General features: G+C 42.0%; 2 protein-coding genes across 5 annotated transcripts in view; one reads left to right on the top strand and one right to left on the bottom strand.

Annotated features, from left to right (window-relative positions):
- The window catches only part of DOP1A (DOP1 leucine zipper like protein A), a 97251-nt gene extending 87586 nt beyond the window's left edge, over positions 1-9665 (top strand). For 2 of the 4 annotated variants that reach the window (XM_075554827.1, XM_075554828.1), the window contains 5 exons: positions 441-496; positions 2778-2942; positions 4912-5041; positions 7447-7506; positions 9094-9664. In XM_075554827.1, coding sequence (XP_075410942.1) covers positions 441-496; positions 2778-2942; positions 4912-5041; positions 7447-7506; positions 9094-9399 — 717 coding nt within the window. In that variant the 3' untranslated portion in view covers positions 9400-9664. Of the gene's footprint in view, positions 1-440; positions 497-2777; positions 2943-4911; positions 5042-7446; positions 7507-9093 lie in introns of all 4 variants that reach the window. The other 2 variants (XM_075554829.1, XM_075554830.1) reach the window with 2 other exon arrangements.
- The window catches only part of PGM3 (phosphoglucomutase 3), a 39852-nt gene continuing 21936 nt past the window's right edge, over positions 9639-27554 (bottom strand). Inside the window, exons 7-13 of the mRNA XM_075554831.1 lie at positions 18683-18840; positions 17905-17988; positions 14113-14211; positions 12581-12694; positions 11743-11865; positions 10754-10927; positions 9639-10259 (exon numbers count right to left, since the gene is read on the bottom strand). Coding sequence (XP_075410946.1) covers positions 10170-10259; positions 10754-10927; positions 11743-11865; positions 12581-12694; positions 14113-14211; positions 17905-17988; positions 18683-18840 — 842 coding nt within the window. The 3' untranslated portion in view covers positions 9639-10169. The remainder of the gene's footprint in view (positions 10260-10753; positions 10928-11742; positions 11866-12580; positions 12695-14112; positions 14212-17904; positions 17989-18682; positions 18841-27554) is intronic.

The following is a 27554-nucleotide window of genomic DNA, read 5'->3' as shown; positions in this document are numbered from 1 at the left end:
GGCGTGTACTCACTCTTGAAGTGCTTAGCAGCAAAGCCTGCTTCAGAGGCTTTCACATAGACTTCATGCCTCCCAAACAACCAAATATTCCCAACCCACCTGTAGCACCCATCCCCCCCCTCCAACCATATCAGGGCACTTGGATCTGAATGACTGGAAGGATGGGGGAGGAGGGGTTTGACCTCTTCAAACCTACCATTTGTGATTTCTCCAATCTCTCCACTATCTGTGTGTTATCGTTAATCATGGCTCTATTCCAGAGCAGATCTCTGCCAAATGAGAGAGAGGTTATGTTGCTAACTGCAGCGTTACTTTCAGAAACTAAGTATTATTTAAAAGATCATGAAAATGTAGGCGATACGTTGTTTTTGTAATTATAAAAACAGTGTAGCGATAACTTGAGTGGGTTGAAGTAACCATTTCCATTCTGTGGTTTCCAGGTACAGGTGTTTTTACTGATGGAACAAGAACTCACTGCTGATGAAGATATTTCACGGTAATATGTAATTCATTTCAGTTTCAACGTCGAAAAATCACCCCAAAATATTCCTTAACATCTAGTATAGCTCTGTCTGTATACTTTAAATATTTAGTGGTTTATTATCTACTTTATCATGTTTGATTACAGTGTAGTTTTATTTACTCATTAAGAATTTAAGGCTGGACTAAACTATTGGCACCTTTGACCTTTAGCTACAGATTTAGTTCAAGATTATAAAACAGAGTCTTAATTCAGCTCCAAGTGAAGTTTTTGTAAGGTCTGTTCCCTGAAATGAAATACTGCAATATACAGCAAAACCTATTTGGCAAGTGCCCTCTAAGCAAAGTGCCCCTATGACTCTATTTTCCAGAAGGTCCCAGTTTAATATAATTTTGCATTTTGTAAAGACTGTGGACACATGTAAATGATTTTTAATAAGCAGGAAGTTTTATACAGAATAATCCATAAACTAACAAAAGTTATGAACAATAATTTTAATACAACTGAATATACAAATTAGAAATTTTATCTAAGATGGTTTTTCTTGAATATATTTTATTCTTTCTCATTGCTAGCATCAAGGGACAAGGGAACAAGTGATCCAAAATTAGTGGCAAGTAGGGTGTGAGAGGCCTGGTAGGGATTCATTCAGCAAGGGCAATGTAACCGAGAGAAATTACTAAAACCCAAACGAAGGCTGAGCATGATAGTGGGACAGGAGGAAAGTAAAAGGAAATAAAAGAAACAACTAGAAAGCAAAGGTCATTTATAGAGGTCTAAATACAGGCATGTGCATACGTAAATATATGTATATAGGATGGTGGGGAAATAGATCTACATGCATATATTTTTAGGTTTATTGTTAAGGCAGCAGCTGGACATAGGACCTCCACTCAAGTACTTACTCAAAGCAATGTTGCTAACTGCAGCTTTACTTTCAGAAACTAAATATTATTTAAAAGATCATGAAAATGTAGCCTATACATTGTTTTTGTAATTATAAATGTAATAGGAACCTGAATCACAGGGAATCCAGTATAATCCCTTCAGGACCAGTGGTGAGTGTCCATACCAGAGGGTGGAGGGAAGATGGGGATAGAAAGGGGGAATCTATTATAAGAATCTACATATAAACTCTTCTCTGGGGACACAGAACAGAAAAGTGGGTGAAGGGAGATGTCGGACAGTGTAAGACATGATAAAATAATGTATAAATTATCAAGGGTTTATGAGGGAGGGGGGAGCAGAGAGGGAGAGGGAAAAATGAACTGATACCAAGGGCTTAAGTGGAGAGCAAACATTGAGAATGATGAGGGCAACAAATGTACAAATGTGCTTTACACAATGGATTTTGATAAGAGTTATATGAGCCCCCAATAAAATGATTTTTTTAAAGATATAAAAGAAAACTATTGTTGCTAGAAAAATGTGTAATTATTTAATGAAATAAAACTGTTATGGCAGGGAAAAAAGTTAATCTTTGGAATTAATAACAGCTTTTATTTTCAAAGTTTTCCCTCTTCCTTGCAGTAGAAAACAATAGTAGTGGGTTTCTGGGTAGTACAGCATTGTCCTTAGATGCTAGTTTGATATCATTTATTATGTACTGCTTTTGTACTTCTATTGTGTCAAGTACATTTGTACATTTGTTGCATCATCATTCTGAAAACAATTTGTTTTGCACTAGAGCCCTTGGTATCAGCTCATTTATTCCCCACCCTTCCCTCCCTCAGGAACCCTTGATAATTTATAAATTATTTTGTCATAACTTACACTGTCCGATGTCTGCCTTTACCCGTTTTTCTATTGTCCTTCACCCAGGGAGGGGGTTCTATGTAGATCCTTGTAATCGGTTCCCCCTTTCTACCGACCCTCCCAGTATCACCACTCTCAGCACTGGTCCTGAAGGGATCATGTGTAGGATTCCCTGTTTCTAGTTCCCATCTGTACCAGTGTACATCCTGTGGTCTAGCTGGATTTGTAAAATAGAATCAGGATTACAATAATAGTGGGAGGAAGCATTTAGGAACTAGAGGAAAAGTTATGTTTCATTGTTGCTACCCTGAATCCTGACTAGCTCATCTCCTACCTGCAACCCTTCTGTAAGGGGTGTCCAATTGTCTGTGTGTACTATTTTTATACTCTAAAAGTTTGAGAATAGCAAGATTAATTTAATCAAGACCATGTTTAGCACTTCATGCTATATCAAAATTATTAGAATATTTTAACTGGACTTCCCAGTAATTATCTTTGAATAAATGGATATATCTACTGACAACACTTCTCCTGCTTGTAGGGCTTCAGGCCCCTCTGTGGCTGGTCTGGAGACAACCTATACTGGAGGTAATGGCTTTTCTACATCCTATAACAGCCAGCGCTGGTTAAACCTCTATCTCGCCGCTTGCAAATTTCTGGATTTGGCTCTGGCATTGCCCTCCGAAAATCTTCCTCAGTTTCAGATGTAAGTAAAAGCAAGTTTAATTTTTTTAAGTTCATTTGCTTGACGTTCAAGACTGATTTTTTAAGTTCTTTATATAAGTTGAGATATTGAAATTTTTATTGTAATGTAACCATTTTGATAGGATGGGGCAGCAGTTATTGGAAATATTTTGGTGCCTATTAAAACCAATTGAGTACTGGCTGTAGTGATGCGAGGATGTCCAGTTAAATACTGCACAATATACTGGCGTGTGCAGAGTGCTGCTATGAGGCTCTCGTGCAGCAGAGCCCCAGGCCTCCGCACAGGTTTTCAGAGAATAAGTGTTGGAGAAGGGAGGGAAGAGGGGCCTATGTATGCTTACAGAGGCATGCATTGACCTAGTATGTCTGAAATGCCAAAAGCTCGTGTTGCAAAAGCAGAACAGAGTGAGAGAAGAGGCTAGAGAAAGCCTAAATCCTGTAAGATCTTATAGGCTACAATGACAAATTTGAATTTTATCCTAAGGACCAGAAGATAGTGGAGCTTTTCCAGGAAGAAAGTGGCATTATCGGGCTTACATTTTAGAAAGCTTACTTTGGCTATACAGTGTGGAATAAGGTCTGGAAATGGTCACAACTGGGATCGAGGATATTTTCTTTAAGATGATAGTAAACTGACCTCTGGTGATGGCAGAACAGAATAGGGAAAAAAACTGAGGAAAGTAGTATTTTCCCTTATGCTTAAAATATTCAAATTGGGGAATTTACTAAATAAAAGTTTATTAGTATAATATGTAATTACAATTTTTTAAATGTATACTAAGTAATAAAGTAATCTATCAGAATTTGGACTTTGCTATGTTTGGACATGCTTAAAATTTTCATTCAACTGAATGTTAAGAGCTGTATCAATTCATTCCTGTTCTTGGTGGTGGTTGGGGGGCTCCCTTCTATTTAGAAACTATCTATTGCTTGATGAATTTTAGTGTCCACAAAGGGATTCTAAGAAAAATTGTAGGAAAATGTTCAAAGCTCACCAGGATGCTTACCTTTACGAATACACTCTTGTGCCCTCTAGGAAGAACATATGCCTGGGCATTGACTTTTTATGTTCTATGACAGGAACCAGAATGAGTTTATTCTCTGTCAAAGATAATATCCATCAAGGTATATTATATACATAAGGGAGAAAATAGGGTAAAAAATTTTGTGCCCTAACCTCACAAAAAGAAGCTTTAACCTCATGTCCTTCATGAGCAAAAATTTCCGCTTTGATTGTGCATCTGATTCACTCGCATGTAACGGCAAGAGTTTAGCAATGGTTATGGCTGTACAACATGATCGAAACAGTTAATAGCACCATCTGAAATTCCTCCTTTATTCTATATGTGTTGGAGGATTAAGGTTTGATCAGATTGTCAGTAGTAGGGAGAGTTAATAAGGGTTCGTGAGGGGAGGGGGGGGTAGGGAAAAATGAGGAGCTGATACCAAAGGCTCAAGTGAAAGAAAATGTTTTGAGAATGATGAGGGAAACAAATGTACAGATGTGCTTGACACAATTGATGTATATATATGGATTATTATGAGTTGTACAAGCCCCCATTAAAATGATTTTAAAACATATTTTTGCCTATTAACTAATGGTGAAGGAAACTTATGTGGAGGGCTTCAGAAAGTTCAGGGAAAACCACCCTTTTACACAAATTATTTTAAGCCTCCTTTGTAGTTTGGAGCCTTTGCTTTGTGCTCATGGGGGGGGGGGGGGGATTGGCTCCCATACACTGAGAACATATGCTATGTGGTGATAAGCACTTTTTAAGACATTTACAATGTTCATTTACTAACTCCGTCCCTATGGGGCAGTTAATACTGGTTTATTATTTGATGAAAAGACTTAGGTTTAGGAACACATGCCCAGGTGGCAGTGCTGTGGGGCCATGACCTAAGATGCAGCTTCACCCAGATAGCACAAAGCCAGCCTGACAGGGTTATTTGTATTCCTCTATGCACAGGTACCGATGGGCCTTTATTCCAGAAGCCTCTGATGATTCAGGATTGGAAGTTAGAAGGCAGGGCATGCATCAGCGAGAATTCAAACCTTATGTGGTACGATTAGCAAAACTCCTTCGGAAAAGGGCAAAGGTATTTATTACATTTTGTCTTATTTTTTGTAATTACCTGTATATTGGTCAGGCTCTTATTAAACACTTAATGGGAAACCGAAGCATGCTATCAAGTTGAACTATTTTGGAAAAATTTACCAGCTTTGAGAATTAATGTCCATGATCCAAATATTTCCAGATACTAAAAGAAAAACAGTGCATTTAAAAAGGACATTTGTTTATCATAAGTCTAAAAATAACCTGTGAATGGGAAGTAATTCCCATCTGTGTAACCATGTACTCCTTTAAAGCAGCTCAGCTCCAACCCTGCTGTTGGACAGCTTCCCACGGGTCACTTTCAGTCTGACCAGGAAGCTTTGCACACTGGTGCTTGCCTTTTGAGAGAGAAAAAATGTTTGAAAGCTGAGTATACCTGAGGTACTCAGTGGATACAATAGGTTTTATATTTAATAATTAGCCTTATGACATTTAGGAGCTTCATCTGCCTTTATTAATAAAAAATATTTGTAATTTTCATGTACTTCTGAATAGCCACTTCTGTGTATAGATAATGGCCATATTTTCACATTCTCTAACTTGTTTTTCTAACATTTTGACATAAAACTTCACATGGGCAGTGTGAAAATGGTGTGATCGATTTGTATGCCACCTCCTACCCCAAACTAAATTTTACTTTACAATTATTTTTATGACTTATCTTTTAAAACAGAGAAATAGATTGCTGCCATCTGCTTTAAAATGCTTCCCCTTGAAATTACCTAAGCACTTGACATGATCGTCCTCAAAAACTGTCCACACCAACAAGTGTGTATTAGTATACCTGAGGTTCCTCTTTAAATGCTGTGATGAGAAACAGCAAGATAAGGGTTGATTGGCGAAAATAAATGCTAGGGATTTTTAGAACAAATCCGATTTCAATGAGTTAAGAGATTTTGTTTTGCTTTTTAAAAATTTGGCAGTGATAGTTCATAAAAAATCAAAGACATAATCATTAACAATTGGTTTATCAGTGTGAAGTAAAATCTGTGAAATGCATTTTATAAGTCATTGTTTTTCACTTTATTCTGACCTGAATACATTGACGTTTCTCACAGAACAGTACTTGCCAGAGCTACGAGACACGCAGAGTTCCTGTTAAAAAAACACTGATCAGGATTTATTGTAGAAACACTAGATTAACCTCTCCACTAGAAAGGCGCAGTGAAGGACTCAAAAGTATCGAATTTACTGAAAACATTACCCTGCAAGGTACAAGAGTCCCTCTCACCACGTGTGGGTCCACTCCCCCCCAGCTTCCGCAGTGTTGCAGTCAGCCAGAGCCAGAACATGTTAGGAGTAGCGCGGTGAAATCTCACGCTGTCACCCATTCCCCACGAATATCCCTTTGTCCTGTATATACATGTTATACACACTACTTGCCTGCTTAGTTTCTGTTAATCTGTGCCTAATTTAGTGTGAGAAAAATGAGGCTGTCCCTGTAAAGATTTCCAAAGCCTCAGAAATTCTATATAGGGTTGCCTGAGTCAGAACTGACTTGATGGTAGTAGGCTTTTTAATTTGGTGCCTAATGTATAATTTAAACTTCACAGGTAGGTAGTATAGAACAAAACAGTGCGCAGGGTTTGGTATTATCGATGGTTTCAGGGACCGACTGGGTGTCTTGGTGAGGTACACTACTTTATACCAAACCTGCATGGCTATTCAGTCACTTCCAGCTCCGAGCTACCCAACGCTTACAGCAGACTGTCCCCTCTTTTGCCTCTGAGCAGCTAATGGATTCAAACCCCGGGCTTTTAACTAGCAGTCAAGCACGTGACAGTAGTACTCCAAAATGTAAAGGATAAAAAATATATATGTTTTTTGTACCTTAAATGTTAGTATGAAGTGGGCTAATCTAATTAAAGTGTCTTTGCCCATCAGTAGGCCTTTCTTAACAAATCTTTGTCATGTTTTCTCTGGCATTTATAAGTTTCAATAAGTAGAATTGTAGGGTCACCTGGCTGTTTTGTGAGCCCTGGTTTGTAGTATGTGCTTTGAGTGCTCAGAAATCTCCCCGTCTTTTGGAGTCATTCGGGATGCGGCTTAGAGCCACATCCCACGAAAGACAGCAGCAGAATGGAAGAAAGCACTGAGACTGCCTGACGGACAAGGGGAGCTCAATTTAAAATGCCACTTGGTCAGGGGCCGAATGAGCGGGCCGAGCTGAGGGCGAAAGCTGGGCACAGGTCCCTAGGACAGAATGTCTCGGTCCTTGGCACTTAGATGTGACTATCCAGAAAACTTGGCATCTACCCCCTGCCTCACAGCATAAGACCGCTGTGGTTAGAAACCATGCCCCATCCAAGTCACTTTAAACAAGGCCTTCACGGCCAGGCATACTCTCCCTGGAATAAAGGCTATGAGTTCTCCTCTTTCCTTCCACAGGACAAGGAGGAGGACTTTAAGACAGAGATTGTGGAGGGATTGGAGATGGCCAAGCATCAGGTGAGGGGGGCTTTTTGATGCTTGTGATACAGCGGCAAATGCTGTAAATCTGGACCAGACACTGAGGCACAAACCCAGGTCTGGATGTTAACAGGTGTGAGGAGGTAAAACAGGGAGGAAGCCCTTTTCAAGGGCAGAGCCGTCAAGGCGAGAGAGAAATGTCTTGCATGGCGCATGTCTGATTTTTTTCTGTTGAGGGGGAGGTAGAGTTCAAAGTAAGACCAACTGATTGAGGGCTTAGTACAAGTCCCATTGTTGTTCAAGTGTATTATTCATTCACCATGTTCTCTGTGTCCCTGCTTATTGTTCAATTACATCAGAGCTGGTTCCCAGTGTGCAGAGTGGACCTGCCCGGTAGCCCAGGCCTGTCTTCTAAGGGACCTCTGGGTGGGTTGTGAATTGCCAATCACCTAGCTAATAATCCAGCGCCTGCTGATTACCATTTACATCATTTGATTTAGGGGAACAAGGGGTGGTATAACCACAATTTTAATTTCTATTTTTCCACAAACTTTTTGAAGCCCCTCTCCCCACCCCTCAAGCGGGCCCGGGATTTGAGTAATGGTAGACAGTGGTGGTAAAGGCAGCCCCCAGGCTCTCAGGAAAGGAAGGCTGTTTTGTAAATTCTATAACCTTAGCTGGAGTTAAGCAGCTGCAACAATCATACCTTGATTTTTTTGGCTAAGGAAATTGATAGTCTTTTGGTGTCTCCTGGATCCTTCTGCAAGCAAATAAACCCCAGTATGCACAGTACACTTTTGCCTTTGTTTTCTCCGCTAGGAAACTAGTGATGTCAAATACTAAACATCTCAGCAACACCTGGCCTTAGAAGGCAAACTCAGCATTTGGTTAGAAATCTGACAGATGGTAATCCTGCTGGCTGGCTCTTTACCCTCCCAGTTCCTTTGCTATTGGTGATTCTGCCTCAGTGCAGTCCGCTTATGTAGTTTGGATGGCTTCTTAAAGTAGCCTCTCAATATGCATTCATATTTAGTTGACAGTTTCATATGCATTCTCATTCGACTATTCCAAGGTCTCTACCTTGGAGTTTCCTGTGTTCTTAAGAACCTGTCCGTATCTTGCTCAAAGATACCAGAGAACAAATGGCAGTGCCAGGACACTAACCGGAGCTTGACACCAGGTCCAAGTTCTCTGCTTCAGCCAACACTACAGCAGCAGGTGCTCCACGGCGAAGTCCTTTCCTTGTGCTAAAAAGCCAACATGAAGTGCTCGTGTCAGCCCTGCTGTCATCCTGTGGGAAGTGGTCTACTTACTAATAGTGTAACGTCCCTTCGTAGCTGCTGCTTTAGTTGCTTAGTGGCCTAGAACTGTGGGAGCTTTTTGAGTACAAGCAAAGCACAACACAAACGATCGTCTTTCATTATCTCGGTGCCACTCCACCACCATTTTGGCTGAGCTAACCCGTGCAGCCTAGCTGGAGATGGTGACTAACGGGGCTGGAGGGTACACTTAGATGTTGTCATTGACATTCCTTTTTAGCTATGACTAGTACTGAGCCAATACTGACTTGCTGGCAGTTTCCAATGTACTTCCTCATCTGTTGTTAACAAATGTCTGTTTTTGCAGAAGAACCTGGAGGAGGACACCGCCGGGCGAACGTTGGGTTGGGAGCCGGGGCACTTGCTGCTCACCGTGTGCGCTGTGCGTAGTATCGAGCAGCTCCTGCCGTTCTTCAACGTCCTCAGCCAAGTCTTCAACAGCAAAGTCACGAGTCGCTGCGCAGGACACTCAGGGAGCCCCGTCCTCTACTCAAATGCCTTCCCTACTAAGGACATGAAACTGGAGAACCAGAAACCATTTTCCAGCAGAGCCAGGCAAAAAATAGAAGCAATGGTAGAGAAGGATTTTCTGGAAGGGATGATAAAAACGTGAGCACCGCAGTGACTCCATTTACCTAAATGTGAATGATTGAAACACTGCGCTGAGCTGTAGTTTGTTTTATATGTAACAAAACATACTTCGGGTTGTATTTAATTTAAATATGTGTAAATAAGAGCAAATGTCTGAATGTGGCCTGAGAGATCTATCTATATATACATACATATATATATACATAGCCCATTGTTTTATTGTCCTAAGTTGTCATAAACCTGCAAAATACACACTGCACATTTTTTCTACTGGTCTCAGGATTTGTTTAATTTAAACCAATGGGGTATTTTTCTTTCCATTATTAACAATGTTCTATCATCAGAACAATACGATTCCACCAATTTCCGTCCACGTATTTCACCAAGAGTGGTAAAAAAGGGCCGTGCCACCGCATAAATGAAGCCCTGGTGGTGGTAATCCAATAGGTAAGTCTTCCGCAATCATCCTAAAGATTCGGCTACGTTCACAGGTGGTGACTATTGCAGGACAACGTTCAGTTAACCGTAATGGCAGGAAAAAATTGCCAGGAGTTAAATGAGCTTTTATTTTCTAGCGACTCTCATGAATTCTTCCATACACACCTGTAAAGTTAATGATTGGATCCAATACTTAAGTCAAATTTGAGGTAAGTTTTTGTTTTGCTCTTAAAAACTGAACTTAAGTATAAGGCTTACCTATGTCTAATGAATTATTCTAGTAGTGTTTTAAAGACGCAGATCTAGAAAAATAACATTAAAAATATCCAGTATCTCAGGAACATAAAATTGTCTTCAGAAACTTGGTTGGGGTCTTTCCTCAACTCCTCCAGCCAGCTGAAAGACGGCCAGGCTAACTTCACGTGCAAGGTTGTCTGCACTTTCCTGCAAAGCACAGGACAGGAGATTAGGACAGAGTCACGTCTGCCACGTGGAAACCTGGGGAGGGGGAGGGTTTTGGTAACAAAGTCCAAGGCCGTTCGACTTCTCCTAAGGGAAGCTCCTAGGTCATGCTGATTGTACTACTCGTTCTCATTCCATTTGTCATCACCGGGATTCATTCCTGCATTCCAGAACCGGACTACCACTCTCCTTTGCCCCAGCTATCGTACTTAACCTTATATTCTTGGTAACAGTGTTAAGAGACAAGAGGGAAGAAATGTTGACTGTTTTCAAAGTCATAGATAATAACCTTCACATTCGGAAGCTCAGCCTGTATCCATCTACATATTACCTATTTTTCTAACTTTAGCAGGAATAAGTGAGTCTAACTATGTAGTCTCGGTTTAATTAGATAATATTTTCTCTGCCCCCCCCCCATATTTAGTCTCCTTGTCACTGCACAGACTTTTTTTTTCAATAGAACGATCACAGCTTACTTGAGAATCTGCTTCTGCATACACTCGAACTACATCTTCCGTTCCAGAGGGCCGGACAAAAGCCCGGGAAAGTCTGTACTTCTTCACCAGACCATTGATTACATCCTGCAGTCCTGGGGGTGTAAGTGCCCGTCTTTCCGCATCGGTGGTACTAATAACTTGCCTGTCTGCAACCTAGAGCACAAGTATTTTCATTACACTCCCACCCCGCAGAGACCTTTCATTTGAACACAACGTATGACACAGAGTACAACACTGTGAATTATCAGGGTGAACAGAGCATGAGATTCCATGAAAACCTTGGTTAACTGACACTTGTGTAATTTGTTTCTTTGGTCTATTACAAACTTATTTAACAAAAAGATGAATAATCTCAGCATTGATTACCACCGTGTTGATTTGGAATGTTTTCCTCTGTGCCATGGGTTCTCAAAACATGCCAAAAGCTTATCTGAACAATCAGATAGTATTTCTGAGAACTCACCAAGTCTGGTGGATGTATAAACTAGGATAAGCCCGAAGAGAACAGCATTTTTCTTAAATGCCTTCACAGATTTTTTTTTTTCTATTGTGCCCACAGATCCACTTCTAGCCTCACGGATACTCCGCGAGGCCAGGGTGATGTAGGCAGAGGACAAAGCGCCAAAGACTGACTTCACAAGTGGGGAGAGTTTGAGGAAGAGTTGAGGGTTCACTATCTGTTCTGTCTTAACTTTTCCAAAATAAAGCTATTTTTAGTCACACAATTGTTAAGTAAACTTAATGTCCCACTACTCTTAGTTGTTCTGCTTTTTTACTGTGAAGAAATAGCCAGGTGCCGTTACAGTGACTACCATTTTTGAGGCAACCCCATGAGCCAGTCAAGTTCAGTGGGCTGTTTTCTACATGTCTATGCGTCTAAAGAGCCTGAAGCATGTCTCGGCTGGGACGATTTTTATATAGTGAGGTTTGCAATACAGGTTTAGAAGTCATTTAAGAATCTCTCATACCTTGACTTTGAGTTGTCTGTTTGGAATATCTGTATAGAGAGCATCCCACTGTTGTATAGTCATGCCTTTTAAAGCTAAAATCGCTTCAATCACCAGCATGTCAGAAATAGCATCACCAATTGTCTATCAGATGGGAAAACAGAAGAAACCACTCTCAGAACACAAGCAAATCTTGATTGTAAATGGTCTGTCTTAGCAATCCATAGGGTACTGTGCTCATGGAGTCAACTCCATGAAGCACGACTGGATTTGTGTGTTGGGATAATCAGTGTGGGTGTAGTGCTGAAAGTCATGCATGGACGGTAACAGTGCAGATGATACTGGAGCTGGTTCGTGCCTTCAGCATCCACCTGCAAAATGCATTCAGGATGGGTGTCAGGTCTCCAACACGCTCACTCTATTCCGGGAGTAAGCTCCCTTTCAGAGACTAGAGATACGACATCACGAACAGTAGAGAAGTAAAGTTTTGCCATAAGATACACTTACTAATCCTAAGCTTTTGTCTGTTCATTTATAAAACTTTATTGAATAAACGCTTTTCATTGTTACTGCAAGACACGCATGATATGTAGAAGTTAGTCAAATATCAGCTCCATTTTTCCTGCCCTATTTAACTTTGCTTATCCATTGCCGACCGCATTCTAATCCCTACACAATAGTTTTAAATGAATCTCAATGGAATCGGTGCACTTGAAATATTTCACCATAAACAGGAGGGAGTGAAGTATCAATATTTTGTGACATAATTTCAGCACAATTCTCAACAGCATATGAAACTGTTGTAAGGAAAGCGCCACAGCGGCGACCCAGCATCCACCACCACGCCATCAGCTCTTACCTGGTTAAACAGGTCAATAATGTTTTCAAGAATCTGAGCAGCTTTCCGTTGGTTACCTTCCAGTTCCTGGGCTCGGTGTCTTATCTTCATTTCAGCACCTTTACTAAATAATACCTGCAATGAAAGTAAACACATCACCACCCTCCAAGCCCCAATTGTTAAGGACTAGCATTCTACCTAAACCACTTTTGAAACATGAATATAAAAAAACTAAAGGGGGAAATGGCAACGTTATGAAGTATGAAATTAATAAATGTAACTCAAGAGAATACTAGTTCTTTCCCCTACACACACACACAAATAACCAGTTTTAATCTACCTAGAAACCTAAAGTTCAAACCATTGATTGCACAAGGCAAAAGGAGAGAACACAAAATAAATTCACTGTTTGCTCCTCACCCAGCTGAGGCATCAGTGCTGTCTGTGCAACCAAGCCTCACTGCATTAATTTTACTGTGACATGTGTCATTCATTGCAACTAATAGTTTATTGACCTAATTTTTTAAAGGATTGAAGCTAGGAAAAGAGCTCATCATATTTACTAATTATGGCAAATGGTTCCTACATCAGTTTGGAATTCCTTGTCCGTGTTTTATTGCTCTCAAATATGTCTAATACTAGAGAAAGCATGTGAGATGGAGCTTCAAAAGATTCATAGAAAATTTTCATTATTTATTGATCTGTCCACTGACTTTTTGGCACCCTCATATTATGCTGAACTACTAGATGAAAAAGATGTTTGAAAGGAATGTATGGGAAACCACGGTGCCGGGATGCCCCTTGTTTGGAGCAGTTTCAAGAGCACATGGCCACACCTACTCACTCACATGAGGGGGCAGAGAACTCAGACTGAATGGTCCAGGACTCTGAAAACATCATCAGCCCCTGAGATTGGATCATTGAAAGGATTTTAATTGCATTTTTTAAGAACTTAATTTCCTCTTAGATTTATGGCCTCCAGCGGGACAATGTCTGAATAGGATACCATCTGGCTTAGATTCAGTTTTTTGTTGGACAGCTCAAATCCACTTAGAAAACAAGGCATAGAAGCATTGTTTAAAGAACTTTGAGTATAATAAAACCCAGGGAACCATATATCCTTTAAAATATTACATACTATGTTAATTATATTGTCATTAAATATATTTTTAGAAAATTCTCTGCATAGTCATAAAACTTCATGTGCTTATTATTAAGCATAGTTTTATTAGCTTATAACAATTATGAAACTTTCCAATACTGCTACATCACAACTGTTTTTCCCACCTATGGCCAGTTGAAGAAAAATATTATAAATAACATGTAGACAGTCTGGTTGTAAGAAAGTTAAGTGCATCTTATAAAATTAATAAAGGTAAATGGGTATAGTCGTGAATATTCTATCTAAATGAGAATTTCATAACAAGGATAAGATGAACTACAATCTCAATCATTTCATGAAAGGAGACTTACCGATCACAACTCAAATACAGATGACCCCCCCCCCAGGACTAACACTGAAGCCGCAGTCGTGACTGTTTAGAAGAACTCACTGTGCCATGGCCATTTGCTTCAAAATAAATTCCAATGTCAAACTCTTGAGCCTTGTGGTGCAGGTGCTTCACCCCAGTTTTAGCACAATAGACAGGTACCTATAACAGACGCAAATGTGAACCACCAGTGACAATGACTCGGTCAGCACACTCTGTCTACCTGTTACCTACCTGTTGTCTCAGAAATGCAAAAGGGCTCAGAACCTGCCTACGCTTAGTCTCGTGGAAGAGAAGTAGGCAATGACTGAGCATACAGTGTGGTCAGTGGTGTGGGAGTGTGCTGAGGCGGCACCCCAAACCACAACAGCCCGGTCCCCGTGGGTGCACAGTAACACTATGTCCCAGGGTTCCAGTGGCCGATTGTTTTAGAATTAGAGACCAGACTTCCTTCCAAGGCACCACTGGAACTTGAGCCACCAGGCATGTGATGAGCAGTGAGATAGCCCTTCTGAGTCACCCAGGGACTCGGGAAGCAGAGTCAAGAGCTCAATAAGGGTAAGAAATGGGGGGGGGGGGGGGGGCTTAGGACTACCAGTGGGAAAGTGACAAATGTGTTTTAGAAACTCAGTTTTCATTATGATGTGGAGAATGGCCTAGAGCTGGCTTACAAGATTTTTTTTATAAAGGCCCAGAGTACATAAGGTTTTCAGGCTATAGGGTTTTTTTTTCCCAACTATACAACTATGTCATATGACAGCAGTCACAGACAATTAGAAGTGATTAAGGACGGCCTAGAACCATGCTTCTTCAAACTATCTGGCAGCCCCAGAGATGACAACCCTCAGACATCCTGGAAATCTTGAACTGTCCCCACTCTAAGACGTCACCCCTCAGCCATATACCAAACACCCTTGAGAGCGACGAGCAGAACCCCCTGTCAGGAGTGTGCTCCTCAGAACGCTGACCCACACAGACCCAAGGCAGGAAAGAGGTGAACAGGAATGCCCCCAAGGAGGAGATGGGAAGGGTGCTGTTAGACAGAGAAGATTGAAACTCATGTCTGGAAACAAACTTTACAACCTGTAGAATGGGAAACGGTTTTGCTTTATAAATATTGACTCAAACCACAATAATATGCTCAGGAAACAAAAAATAGATGGCAGCTTAAATCTATTTCTGGGGTCATAACTTGCCAACCGCTGGCTTTAACAGAAGGTGAAGGGACATAGGGATCAGTTTTAGATTTCTAAGACAGTTAACATGCTAGTGGCTAGCCAAAGTGTTGGAAGTTCGAGTCCACTCAGAGGCACCTTGGAAGAAAGGCCTGATCACTATTACTCAACAGCCAGCCACTAGAAGCCCTGGTAGAGCCAGGTTTTCTCAGATTACACGGGGCCAGGGTTGAGTCAGAGGGAGTCAATGGCTAATGTTCACTGGCGAAGCCTAATCCTAGCACCAGAGCTGGGCTAGAAACACTGCTAAAAAAAAGCAAAGCCAACTCTGACGTGTGAGAACAAAGAATAATCACTAGAAAAAGAGACAAAGATCAAATAGAAGGAATATCTTCTGGGATTTAGGAGCTCTTAAGAATGGCAAGGAATTGAGATAATACTGTTGAATGCAATTTAAGATATAATCCTGCCTAAAAATATGAGAAAACCACTACTAAAATATTGAAACAATAAAAGGTGCTGAACCCTGGTGGAAGGCAGGCAGCTGATGTAAAAATGTTTAAATCAGACCACAAAGAGGCTCCAAATAGTTTATTTTGCTCATTATTTTAAAATTTGTTAGTCCTTGGCCAAAATATTAAAAGTAGGAAAATACACATGAAAAATCAGATCTCTGCCTTCTCATGAAGAATCTGATACTAAGGACTGAAGCTGACAGCCACCAGCCTGCCTCTCCTGGGCAAACTCCTCATAGCATGCACCGACTACCCATTCCTGTATGTGTCCAAACTTAAACACTGCAAGAAGCTTCAAAAGGATGCACAGAAACAGCACACTAATGCGAAAAGGTAAAACCGTTCATGCCCCACGGAGACAGTAACTCTCGTGAGGAGTGCTCGTGAGTGGTGGCCATACCTGTGTGTTGCTGCAGGGTAGGGAACTACTGCTTCCACCCAAACCTCCGAATCCAAGACCTTTCCCTGCATGGGACTGTGAGTCCCTGAACAGTTCCCCGGAATGCCATCCTGCTGCATATAAAATGAGCCCTCTGCGAAGCAGGAGGTGGATCTCATTACTAGCAAGAGCTAAGGGAGGAACATGTCCTCTGGACCTGAGATTCCTGAGCAGTGCGCATCCTGGACCCAGAAAACAGCTATGATATCACAGGAGAAGCAGCAGAATCAGCATGAAACTGGACTGCCCCGCCCACAGAACAAGTAAGGCTGAGTGCTTCGGCAAGAGGGTGGTTTGTGGAGTGGGTGCCTTTGGGAACTTAATTGGGGGAGCTAGGCTTGCGGGCCTGCAGAAGCAGAGAGGGGTGCCTTTGGACTGAGGCTTGCTGGGAGTGGGGTGCCTGTGGGCACTAATTCAGGGAACTGGGCTTGCTGACCCCCAAGGCTTGAGCTGAAGGCCTTCGAGTTGAGGCTTACAGGAGAGTGGTATGTCCTTTGGGACACTGTCAGCCCTGAAAGAACTTGTAACATGTCCTGATGAACAACTCTACTGTGAGCCTTTCTCGTTCGCATGAAAACATCTTCATTTCCTTAAGAACCCCTTTCATTGTAAATATTGCCCGAGTTCTGTGTACTCGTTGCAATGTATATTAGAACCTAGACATAAAAGTAGAAAATACTAGTTAACACAACAGGAGCCCTGCTAGCGTAGTGGTTATGCCTTGGGCTAACCACAGGGTCATCCGTTCGAAACCACCAGCTGCCCCACAGGACAAAGACTTTCTACTCTCGTAGAGTTATAGTCTCAGAAACCCACAGGGGCATTTCTAGCCTAAGAGTTGGGATGGACTCGATGGTGGTGAGTTTGAGTCATTGAGACTTCACACAGTACAGTTACTCTAACATAGTCTGTATGTTTTATAGACTTTCTCTAATTTGTTTCTCCTTCCCTAATTATTTCTACCCTAACCCAACTTCTGTGAGGAACAAGTATTAAAAAAAAAAACAGGTCAAGACAAATAATGCCCAGGGACTCCTAACTCTAGAGCAACAATGCAGAGCACAATGTAGGGGACACGGGGGAATAATTAGCAACAAACTCGCTTGCCAACCCAGAAAACCTTTCAGGAAAAGCAGGGGGTAAAAAAGTTTCTTATGGACTAAGCATTAACCCAGACCGAGTTGCATCACCTGCAATCTGAGGAGGCAGGTCCAGGCCATGAAACCCACGTCGTGATTAAAGATAAACCAGTCTGCATGTCAGGAGCCCTGGTGGCGCTGTCGTGCCGTTGGGTAAGCGCTGGACAGCTCCGCCAGGCTGCCAGCTCAAACCCAGCCGCTGCAGCACGGGAGGAAGACGGCTTACCTGCTCCCATCAAGATTTACAGCCTCCGACATTGTACAGAGGGTTGCCATAGAGAACCTGGAAGCACCACTTGTCACACAGTATATAATAAAGTCCCTTGGTAACAGGAGTGGCCCTCTGTGCTAGCTACTTGCCCTGATCCAAAGGAGTGATAATGCTTCTCATCCGTCTCTCCATTCGTTCTAAAAGAAATGGTTTTAGAAAAGGGACGGTGAAGTCTCTTTTTCAATATAATGGAGAATTTTTCCCCGCTTTTAAATTGTATGGGCAGTGGCTCAGTGCTATAAACTGCATCATTTTCTTCACAGAAAGATCTTAAGATAGGTTAAGAAACTTCAAGAAAACAAAACTGCTTTCATACCTTCATCACTTCTTCAAGATATCTTGTTGAGCTTCCATTTGCATATGCAGTTTGTATAACACCAACCTTCAAATCTTCTCCAATCTAAACAAAAGCAATACTTAACTTGCTATCAGAAATAAGTGTACAAAAGCAAATATGTGAGAGTTCTAAAGGATGATATAAAGCCAACAGCCAGTTCAGTCAAGACTTTATTATGTACTAAATAACCTACAGAAAATTTGCATGCAAACCAGAGAAAAGGCTACACTGTACGGAATTCTTGATAAAGTGCAGAGGACTGATGTGAACACTCAGCTTGGGATCTCTATCTTTTGTTTTTAAAAATAGATAGAATCTTACTGAATCTTTGAAATAAAATAATTTTTACAAAGTTATAATCATTTCCTATTATAGACTAAAGCCAACCAGAAAGCTATTTCCAAAAGAACAAAACATCTCATATTATAAAGCTTATCATAATAAACCTTTCTGTTTAGATGAGATTTTCTGTTTAGATCTGAGGCTTCTGGGAGTAATGAATGGTAGAACTCTCATTGAAGAGATGAAAATAAAGTTAAAACTTAGGAAGCTTCAAATCCTAAAAGTTTTCCACTATAAGAAATCAAGAGTATCTCAGGCTGCAAAGCCACTGTCCAATGCTGAAACGGGTGGACGACCACTCCCTCCTGTATTTCCTAGCCACAAACTGGACCTTTTACATATTCAAATGCCTGCTAGGAGGAGGATTTCACTCGTTAAGTCTTGTTTTCAAGGCTCACCCATCAGCCCACCATACCTCCAATAGAAGCTCTCTGAGGAAACTGCCAATGAGTGTTGCTATTTTGTCTCCATCTATGAGATGGAAGTGGCCACCAGCATCTCGGTAGTAATAAACAATTCTGTCTGCATCTCCATCAAAAGAACAGCATCGTTCATTGGGCTTCATCTCCATTCCTAGCACACACAACATCAGCGCATTTCACTCAATACAGCATGTGTTACATTTTTCTCTTATCAGTTACTAGCTAGACTTTTCAAGAAACTAGGATAACTTACCTCACATGTTACAACTAATGTCTTCTGATTTTTTTCAAGAGATATTTAAAATTATCCTTTCAAGTAGAACACAACATCTTATTTAAATTCGGAACATGTTCATTGGTTTTCAAAAGTCAAATTGTTTTAATAAATAGAAAAAAAGAAGATTCAAAATCTTTGTTAAAGCTCACTATAATACTAATATTAAAATTACATCTTACAAGTAAATTAGTTAAGGTTTCCAGGAGTTTTGAAAGTTACAGGTACTGTCTTAATGCAACTTACCTAGTGGTGCGATATCATGATAGATAGATACATAGATAAGATATATAGATAGGTAAATAGATAGGGCTTCTAAGAGTCCATGAAAAAAAATCCATTATCTTTTCATTCTATTTTCCACAAACTTTTTGAAGCCCTTCTGTGGCAGCTACATAATCTGTCAACTTGTGAAGGGGTGGAGTCCAGCCTGCCAATCAGCTTGCTGACCTCATTTGGAGGCGTGAAGGAGATGAATAGCTCCCTGGAGGTGGGGCACACTCACTCCCTGAGAGCCATTCCTGTTGACAAGACAGATGGTGCTACACCAGAGCCCTGGAGCTAATGGAGCAATATGGACACCACTGCCAATGCTGAGATTCTTCTACCCACTGGCCTGTGATCTTTCTGCATTCAGTGTCATTGCTTATATTACATGAGTAAAGAGGAATTTATAGATTGGTATCGGACATATGGGCTAATATCGGACTTAAGGAGTTGATATGGACTGGGCTGGGAAGTTTTCTTAATATACTATCACTCTTTGATATAAAGCTCTTTCTTATACACATGAATCTCCCTAGATTTGTTTCTCTAGTCTACCCTAATGCACCTTTCATAAGGGGGCTTTAAAAAGTCATGAAAGGGATATTTATTAATTAGCAATAGGTGACAGATGTGCTAACTTCTGATAGCAGTGTTTTATTTATATGTTCAGAGCACAGGAAACATTAAAAGTAAACATCAGAATGTGAGCTGGTGTCATCTGAATAGTAAAGTCTCAAGTTGTCACATCAAATGTTAAGAACACTCCGCTGTTTCTTAGCCAGGACATTGGAATAACAAATTCAACATGAGGCAACTAAGTTTTTTTCCTTTCCTGAAATATGAATATAAGGTAAAACTACAGGAAACAGAATGCGAGCTACTGAACAGAATAGAACCTGAGTTTTGTTTATATTCTATCCCAGTGTAGGGGCAGGGAATTTTTAATGTGGACCTCTCTTCAAAAGACCTTTCCGTGCTTGGGTCTGTTAAGATGGGGTGAAGACTCTGATAGGATTCACCTGTGTGTAATTATAAATAGGATTCCCTAGACTGTGATACTGTTGTGTATAAAATGAGTCCGCCAGCAAGAACCAAGAGTGAAACACACACTCTAGATTTGAGATCCCTGTGCAGTGAACCTCCTCATCAGAAGATCTCTATGCTGTCACTGGGATGGGCGGCAGAACCAGGAGCCAGAGCATGGACCGACCAGAAGGTGGTCATCCCAGCTCACGGAACAAGTGGAACTGAACACTTGTGGGCGGGGAGGCTGGCTTGTGGAGTGGCATCCTCTGCGCACTTAGTGGGGGGAGCGACTGGGCTTGAACTAAATGCCTTCGGGTTGAGGCTTACAGCAGCGCAGTGTGGGATACCCCTTGGGGGCCCTTGATTAGCAAACCCGAAAGAGCTTTGTAACATGTCCTGAGGAAAACCGTCCAGAGCCTTTCTCCCTTGCATTACAACCTGCAACTTCCTGAATGAGCCCTTTAATCTTGCGTATTGTCTGATTTCTAGGTAGCCACTGCAGCAAATATTAGAACCTAGAGATAATGCAGCGCGTACTAAATAACCTGCCAATAGCTGGAACAGTAAGCTCCAATGGTTAGCACACGGGTGGATGAACATGACAACTGCTAGTAAAGAATGCACTCGAGAAAGCAATTCACTGACAAGGAGTGACTCACTCACTGCCATCAAGTCAACTCCTGTGCAGGGGGTGGGTTTCTGAGAGGGTAAAATTGCTGACTTTGCGGTTAGCAGCCAAATTCATAACCCACTGGAAGTTGAAAACGTAAATGCTCCTAAAGCAAAGCACCGTTAACATGAATGAGACAACTGAAAGGAGTCTGGAAAGTTCTACAGAATGCATATCGTCTCAAGAGGACAGCAGCTACTCAACTGCTGCCGACTACCAGTGTATGGCATTTCAGCCTTCGGTAGTCTGACATATAAGCCAAAGTATGCCATCGTAAAATGGTAGCAACAAAGGAAATTAAACACAGATAAATCGAAGGACTCCAGGAAGATGGCCGCCAGATAGGTAGCTCACCTGGAGCTCCGAGGAGATCCGTGAGTGGGGAGAGTTGGGGGCGGCGGAGTAGGGATATCAAATCTGTCAGTTCGATGCTCAAGACCACTCAGAGCATATCTCTGACCCAGAAGCGGACCCCTATCTGATCGCCGGGGCTCCGCGGACACTCTTGGTCTCTGGTGCGGCGGCGCTCAGGGCGCCCGCTCTGCCGGGGAGGTGCCACAGGGCGGTGCCACAGGGCAGCCAGGTGCACGGCGGAGGCTGCGCCCGCATTGGCGCTCCGCACAAACCAGCTAGTCAGTAACCCCACCCCGCCTCAGGGTGTCCAGGTCCGAGTGTGCTCCAGCCAGCAGAGCCCACCCCCTGCAGATTCGGGCCCACCCAGCACCCCTCACGGTCCAGGAGGCAGGAGAGGCTGCTGCCTCTGCTCTGCGCAATCCACCAATCAGAGCGCACGCGCAGAGGTCCCAGGCCAGAGGTGCCGGCCCATCTGTGGTCCTTACAGATCCGCCAGGCAGCCCCCTCCCTGGGCCTCCCAGCTCCCCAACCCTAGCCCCATGCACAAGCACACCCTTGTGCAGGGGCACACGCGCGCGCGCGCGCACACACACACACACACACACACACACACGCACACGCAGAGATTCCCATCCAGCCACACCGCTTCAGGCCTGCCAGGCAGTGGACCCAAGTCTGGCAGAGGTTTTAGGAGCTGTGGCATTGGAACTCAGGCCATTGGGGCTTGCTCCCTGCATTCGCCCTTCTCTTGGCTCACTTGGTCCCACCCTTTGACACCAAGCAGTGCATCCGCACACCAGTCACAGTCCCCTCCCACCTGCCTATCTGAGGGAAGTGCCCCTAGACAGAAACAGATCACCCAATCCCCAACCCATCCCCTAAACACGCTCCCCTGCACTGGGCCAATACTTTCAATCAGACTGCAGAGTGCACAGCTGCAAACAGCCCCGAAGGGGCCTTAAAGGTGACTACAGCACAAACCACAGGCCAACCCTAGAGGGAATCCCCAGCAGGACAAAGGTAAATCACAACCCCGCCAGACAGTGGGCTAAAAGCAACCAGCTGAAACACCAACACCACTTCCCAAAGAGAGAGCCCAGGGCTCTGAGACACGCAGGAAAATGGCACCAATTTCCGAAAATGGAACAAAAACCAGCGAGCTGCTTCCACAGTTTCAACAAGAAAAGAGAAACAAAATTCAATGCCAGAGGACCACCTGGACCTAACAGCAGTCAGAAAAGGCAGAGGTTGACCTCCCACAGAAAGAAACCTTCAGAATGCCGTTTGGAGCCATACAGGACATGAGAGAAGCATTACAGAAAAAGGATGAAATGACAGAGCAATTAAAAGCTCTGCACCAAAGGGAAATACAGGAGTTAAAGGGCGAGATAACAAAAACTAATACCAAGCTCATGGACATCGCTTGGAGAATGGAGGAGGCAGAGAACCGCACCAGTGACCTAGAGATTTTGCAAGCAGAAATTAATTAACGTGAGAAAAACTCTAACAATCCCATCAGAGAAGCTGAGGAAAACCTCAGAGCTACGACTGACGGACGCTATGTGAAGGAACAGCATCAGAATTACTGGCCTGCGGAGAAAAGCACATCAAGGAAACCAGCATCCAAAATAGTGATGGAGTGCTCGGAGGAAAACTTCCCCAACTTAACGAATGAAAACCAGGCAACTCTCCAGGAGGCCGAAAGAATCCGAGCAAGACAATCTCCAGAAGAAGTCACCAAGACATATAGTTGTTAAACTATCCAACTATGAGCAAAAGGAGAAAATTATGAACAGTTAGGGAAAAACGGGCAACCACATATAAAGGCAAGCAGATAAGAATATGCTCAGACCTGTCAGCAGACACTCTGAAGAGGAGGAGACAGTGGAGCAGCACATTCCGAGAACTGCAGGACAATAACGCAAACCCAAGAATACGCTATCCAGCCAAATTATCTATCAAAATTGAGTGAGAAGTGAGAATCGTCCAGGACAAGGAAAGCCTTAAAGAATATGCTAAAAGGAACCCAGCACTACAAAAGATCTTCACTGACCCAGTATGGACAACACACCAAGAGACCACAACACAGAACAACTCCACCCAGAGACCATCAAAGGGAAAACAGCCCCCAAGATAGAACTGGCTCAACGATGGGAAGAAGGCAAGAATGAACCACCAACACACATACGCACAACCCACAGAAAAGAAAGGCGGGTAAGAAAACACCCAACACAAGAGAGATAAAATGACATCACAGGGTCCACAGATAGATGTAATAACCCTGCATATTAATGGTTTGAACTCCAGCCTTAAGAGACAGAGGCTAATATACTGGCTTGGAAAACACAAGCCTTCGATCTGCTGCCTACAGGAGACACATCTCAACATTACAGATACAAACAGGCTGAGAATCAGGGGATGGAGACAATATCAGGCAAAATCTAATTCAAAGAAAGCAGGGGTTGCAATCCTAATCTCAGATAAAATTGACCTCAAAGTGCAAACTATAAAAAGAGATAAGGATGGACACAAGGGAGCATTGCATAAAGAACCAATAAGCATTCTAAACATTTACTTGCCAAACAAGCATCCAGCAGTATATGTCAAGCAATCACTGCAAAGGATGAAGAAAGAAATCACAACCTCAACAATTATAGTAGGTGACTTTAATACTCCACTCTCTGAGAAAGATAGATCACTCGGAAAAAAACTCAGCAAGGAGACTAAAGATCTAAACGTTACAATTAGACAACTTGACCTAATAGATATCTACAGGGCTCTCCACCCAAACAACAAAGAGTTCTCATTCTATTCAAGTCCACATGGTACATTTATGAAAATAAACCACACGCTGGGGCATAAGTCGAACCTACATAAATTCAAGCACATTGATATCATACAGATCCCTCTCTCTGACCACTGTGCCATAAGATTGGAAATCAACAAGAGGAAGATAAAGAAATCAAGGGCAAACCATTGGAGAATGAATAACTCTCTATTGCAAAAGGAGAGTGTACTGGCTCAGATCAGAGATGAAATCGGGAAATTTCTAGAAACCAACAAGAATGAAAACACGACATACCAAAACTTATGGGACACAGCAAAGGCAGTCATCAGAGGAAGTCTCATGGCATTACGTGCACACAGAAAGAAGGAGGGGAGGCTTATGATTGATACACTGGCACAAAATTTACAGCAACTAGAGCAGAGTCAGCAAGAAAATCTAACTAAGGAAAAAAAAAAAGAATTAGATCTGAGATCCAGGAAAGAGAAAATAAGAAAACTATAGAATGCTGCTAAAAGATGGTTCTTCGAACAGATAAACCAAATCAACAAACCTCGCAAATTTGACCACAGAAAGAAGGAACACATCTCAAAAGCAAGGATGAGGGATGAAAGAGGGAATACTACAATGGACCACAGTGAAATCAAAAGGATAGTTACACAGTACTATGAAGGACTGTACTCCAATGAATTAAAAACTTGGAAGACATGGATGAATTCTTGGAAAAACAATGCCTCCCTCAATTATCCCCAATGGCCATATCAAGAATCTCAACAGACCCATATCAATAGAAGAAATAGACAAGGCTATCAAAGTATTAGGAACCAAGAAGGCACCGGGACCAGATGGATACACTGGTGAAGTCTATCAAGCATTCAGGGAAGAACTGACACCAATCCTACACAAACTCTTCCAGACCATAGAAAAAGATGGCAAACTTTCAAATAACTTCTATGAAGCTAGTATAACTCTGATACCTAAACCGGGCAAGCTCCCACAAGAATTGAGAACTACAGACCAATTTCCCTAATGAATATCAATGCAATACTCCTTAACAAAATACTAGCAAAGAGAATACAAAAATATATAAAACAAATAATTCACCATGACCAAGTGGGATTCATACCAGGGATGCAGGGATGGTTCAACATACGAAAGACCATTAGTATTATTTGTCACATTGAAACGAAGAAACATAAGAACCACATGATAATATCAATAGATGCAGAAAAAGCATTTGACAACATCCAACACCAATTCATGTTTAAAACACTCAAGAAGATAGGAATGGAAGGAAAGTTTCTAAAGACAATACAAGCTATATATGGAAAATCAACAGCCTATGTGGTAGTCAATGAAGAAAAAACGAGATCAATTCTTCTGAAAAGGGAGACTAGACAAGGATGTCCCCTGTCCCCACTCCTATTTAACATTGTGCTGGAGGTCCTAGCTAACAATATAAGGCAATATATGTCCTCATCAAAGGTATTCATTCGTCTGGGGAAGGAAGAAGTGAAACTATCGTTATTCGCAGATGATATGATTTTCTATATGGAAAATCCTAAAAGTTCCACAAGAGGAGTACTGGAAGCAACAGAGGAATATGGCAGAGTAGCAGGTTACAAGATCAACAAACAGAAGTCTATTGCACTACTATATGCATCGGACAAGGACACAGAAGAGGATATCAAAAAAAGGGGTACCCTTTACAATAGCCAAACACAAACTGAAATATCTAGGGATATACCTGACTGAAAAAACAAAAGATCTGTATGAGGAAAACTACAAAACACTATTAAAAGAAACCAAGGATAACCTCAACAAATGGAAGGAGAGCCCATGCTCGTGGATCGGCAGACTCAATATTGTAAAGATGTCAATTCTATCCAAGGTGCTATGTAAGTTAATGCTATCCCAATACAAATTCAAGCAACTTTCTTCTAAGAGTTGGAAAAATAGATTACCAACTTCATATGGAGAGGGAAGAAACCGAGAATTAGCAGAGAACTCAAGAAGAAGGACCACGTCGGAGGGCTTGCTTTACCCGACTTTAGCACAGTGGTCAAAACAGTGTGGTACTGGTATAACAATAGATATTCAGACCAATGGAAAAGGATTGAAAACTCAGAAATAAAATCATCAGCATACAGACAACTGATCTTTGATAAGGGGCCCAAAAGTATCAAATGGGAAGCAGATGTCCTTTTCAATTCATGGTGCTAGAAAAAATGGATACGGAGCTGCGGAAGAATGAAGCAAGACCTTTCCCTCACTCCATGCACAAGAATAAACTCAAGGTGGATCACAGACCTCAAGGTAAAACCCCAAACTATTAGGGCCATTAATGAGGGAATTGGGACAAACCGGAGAACCTTGGCACAGGGATTACATAGGCTATTGGAAATCTGGAAGGACACCAACACAGAGGAGGCACAAATTGACCAATGGAGCATCCTAAAATTAAAACACTTATGTACATCGAAGAATTCACCAAGAGAGTAATAAGAGAGACTACAGAATGGGAAAACATCCTTAGCAATGACACATCAGACAAAGGCCTCATTACTAAAATCTACAATACACTGCTAAACTACAACAAGAAAAAGAAAACAGTTGTCCACTCAGGAGGTGGGCAAAGGACCTGAGCAGGAGTTTCTCAAGGACAGAAATCCAAATGGCCAATAAATATATGAGAAAATGTGCCACATCTCTAGCCATAGGAGAAATGCAAATCAAAACAACTATGAGATACCACCTAACACCCTCAAAGATAGCCCAATTCAAGAAATCAGACAGTAACAAGTATTGGAGGGGATGCGGACAGATAGGAACCCTTATCCACTGCTGGTGGACCTATAGGTTTGTATAACCATTATGGAAATCGATTTGGAGATATCTAAAACAGTTGGAAATTGAGCTACCTTATGATCCAGCAATCCCCCTACTGGGTATATGCCCAGAAGAGACCAAAAAACAAACCACAGCCAGACATTTGTGGCCCAGTGTTCATCGCGGCACAGTTCACAATTGCAGAGTTGAAAACAGCCCAAATTCCCACGAACAGACGAATGGATTAAAAAACTCTGGTACATCCATACAATGGAGTATTACGCATCCCTAAAAAGCAACTATGAACACATGAAGCACATCACCGCATGGGAAGAACTAGAGGAAATTATGCTAAGTGAAGTAAGGCAAGCACAAAAGGACAAGTACTACATGAGTCCACTGACGTAAGCTCAAAAAAAATTCAAGAGGGGCATAGGGAAGACAATGCTGTATACATACGTCCCTGGGGTGAGGCCCAGGCAATATGGCAGAGGCCAGACTAAACCCAGGGAGACATATGGGATACATATGGTAGCCCATTAAAAGGGAGGATGGAAAAAGGTATGGGTAGCCAAGGGAACAGGGCACTAACCCACACAGGGGGAGAGTGTTGTTTCTATCTCCACAGGGAAAGAGAGACAAGACTTCAACCTGGAGCTC

Source organism: Tenrec ecaudatus, chromosome 7, assembly GCF_050624435.1.
Source record: "Tenrec ecaudatus isolate mTenEca1 chromosome 7, mTenEca1.hap1, whole genome shotgun sequence".
In the NCBI taxonomy this organism is placed as follows: domain Eukaryota; kingdom Metazoa; phylum Chordata; class Mammalia; order Afrosoricida; family Tenrecidae; genus Tenrec; species Tenrec ecaudatus.
Note: the sequence above shows the minus strand (reverse complement) of the source record. Positions and strands in the feature narration are given on the sequence as shown.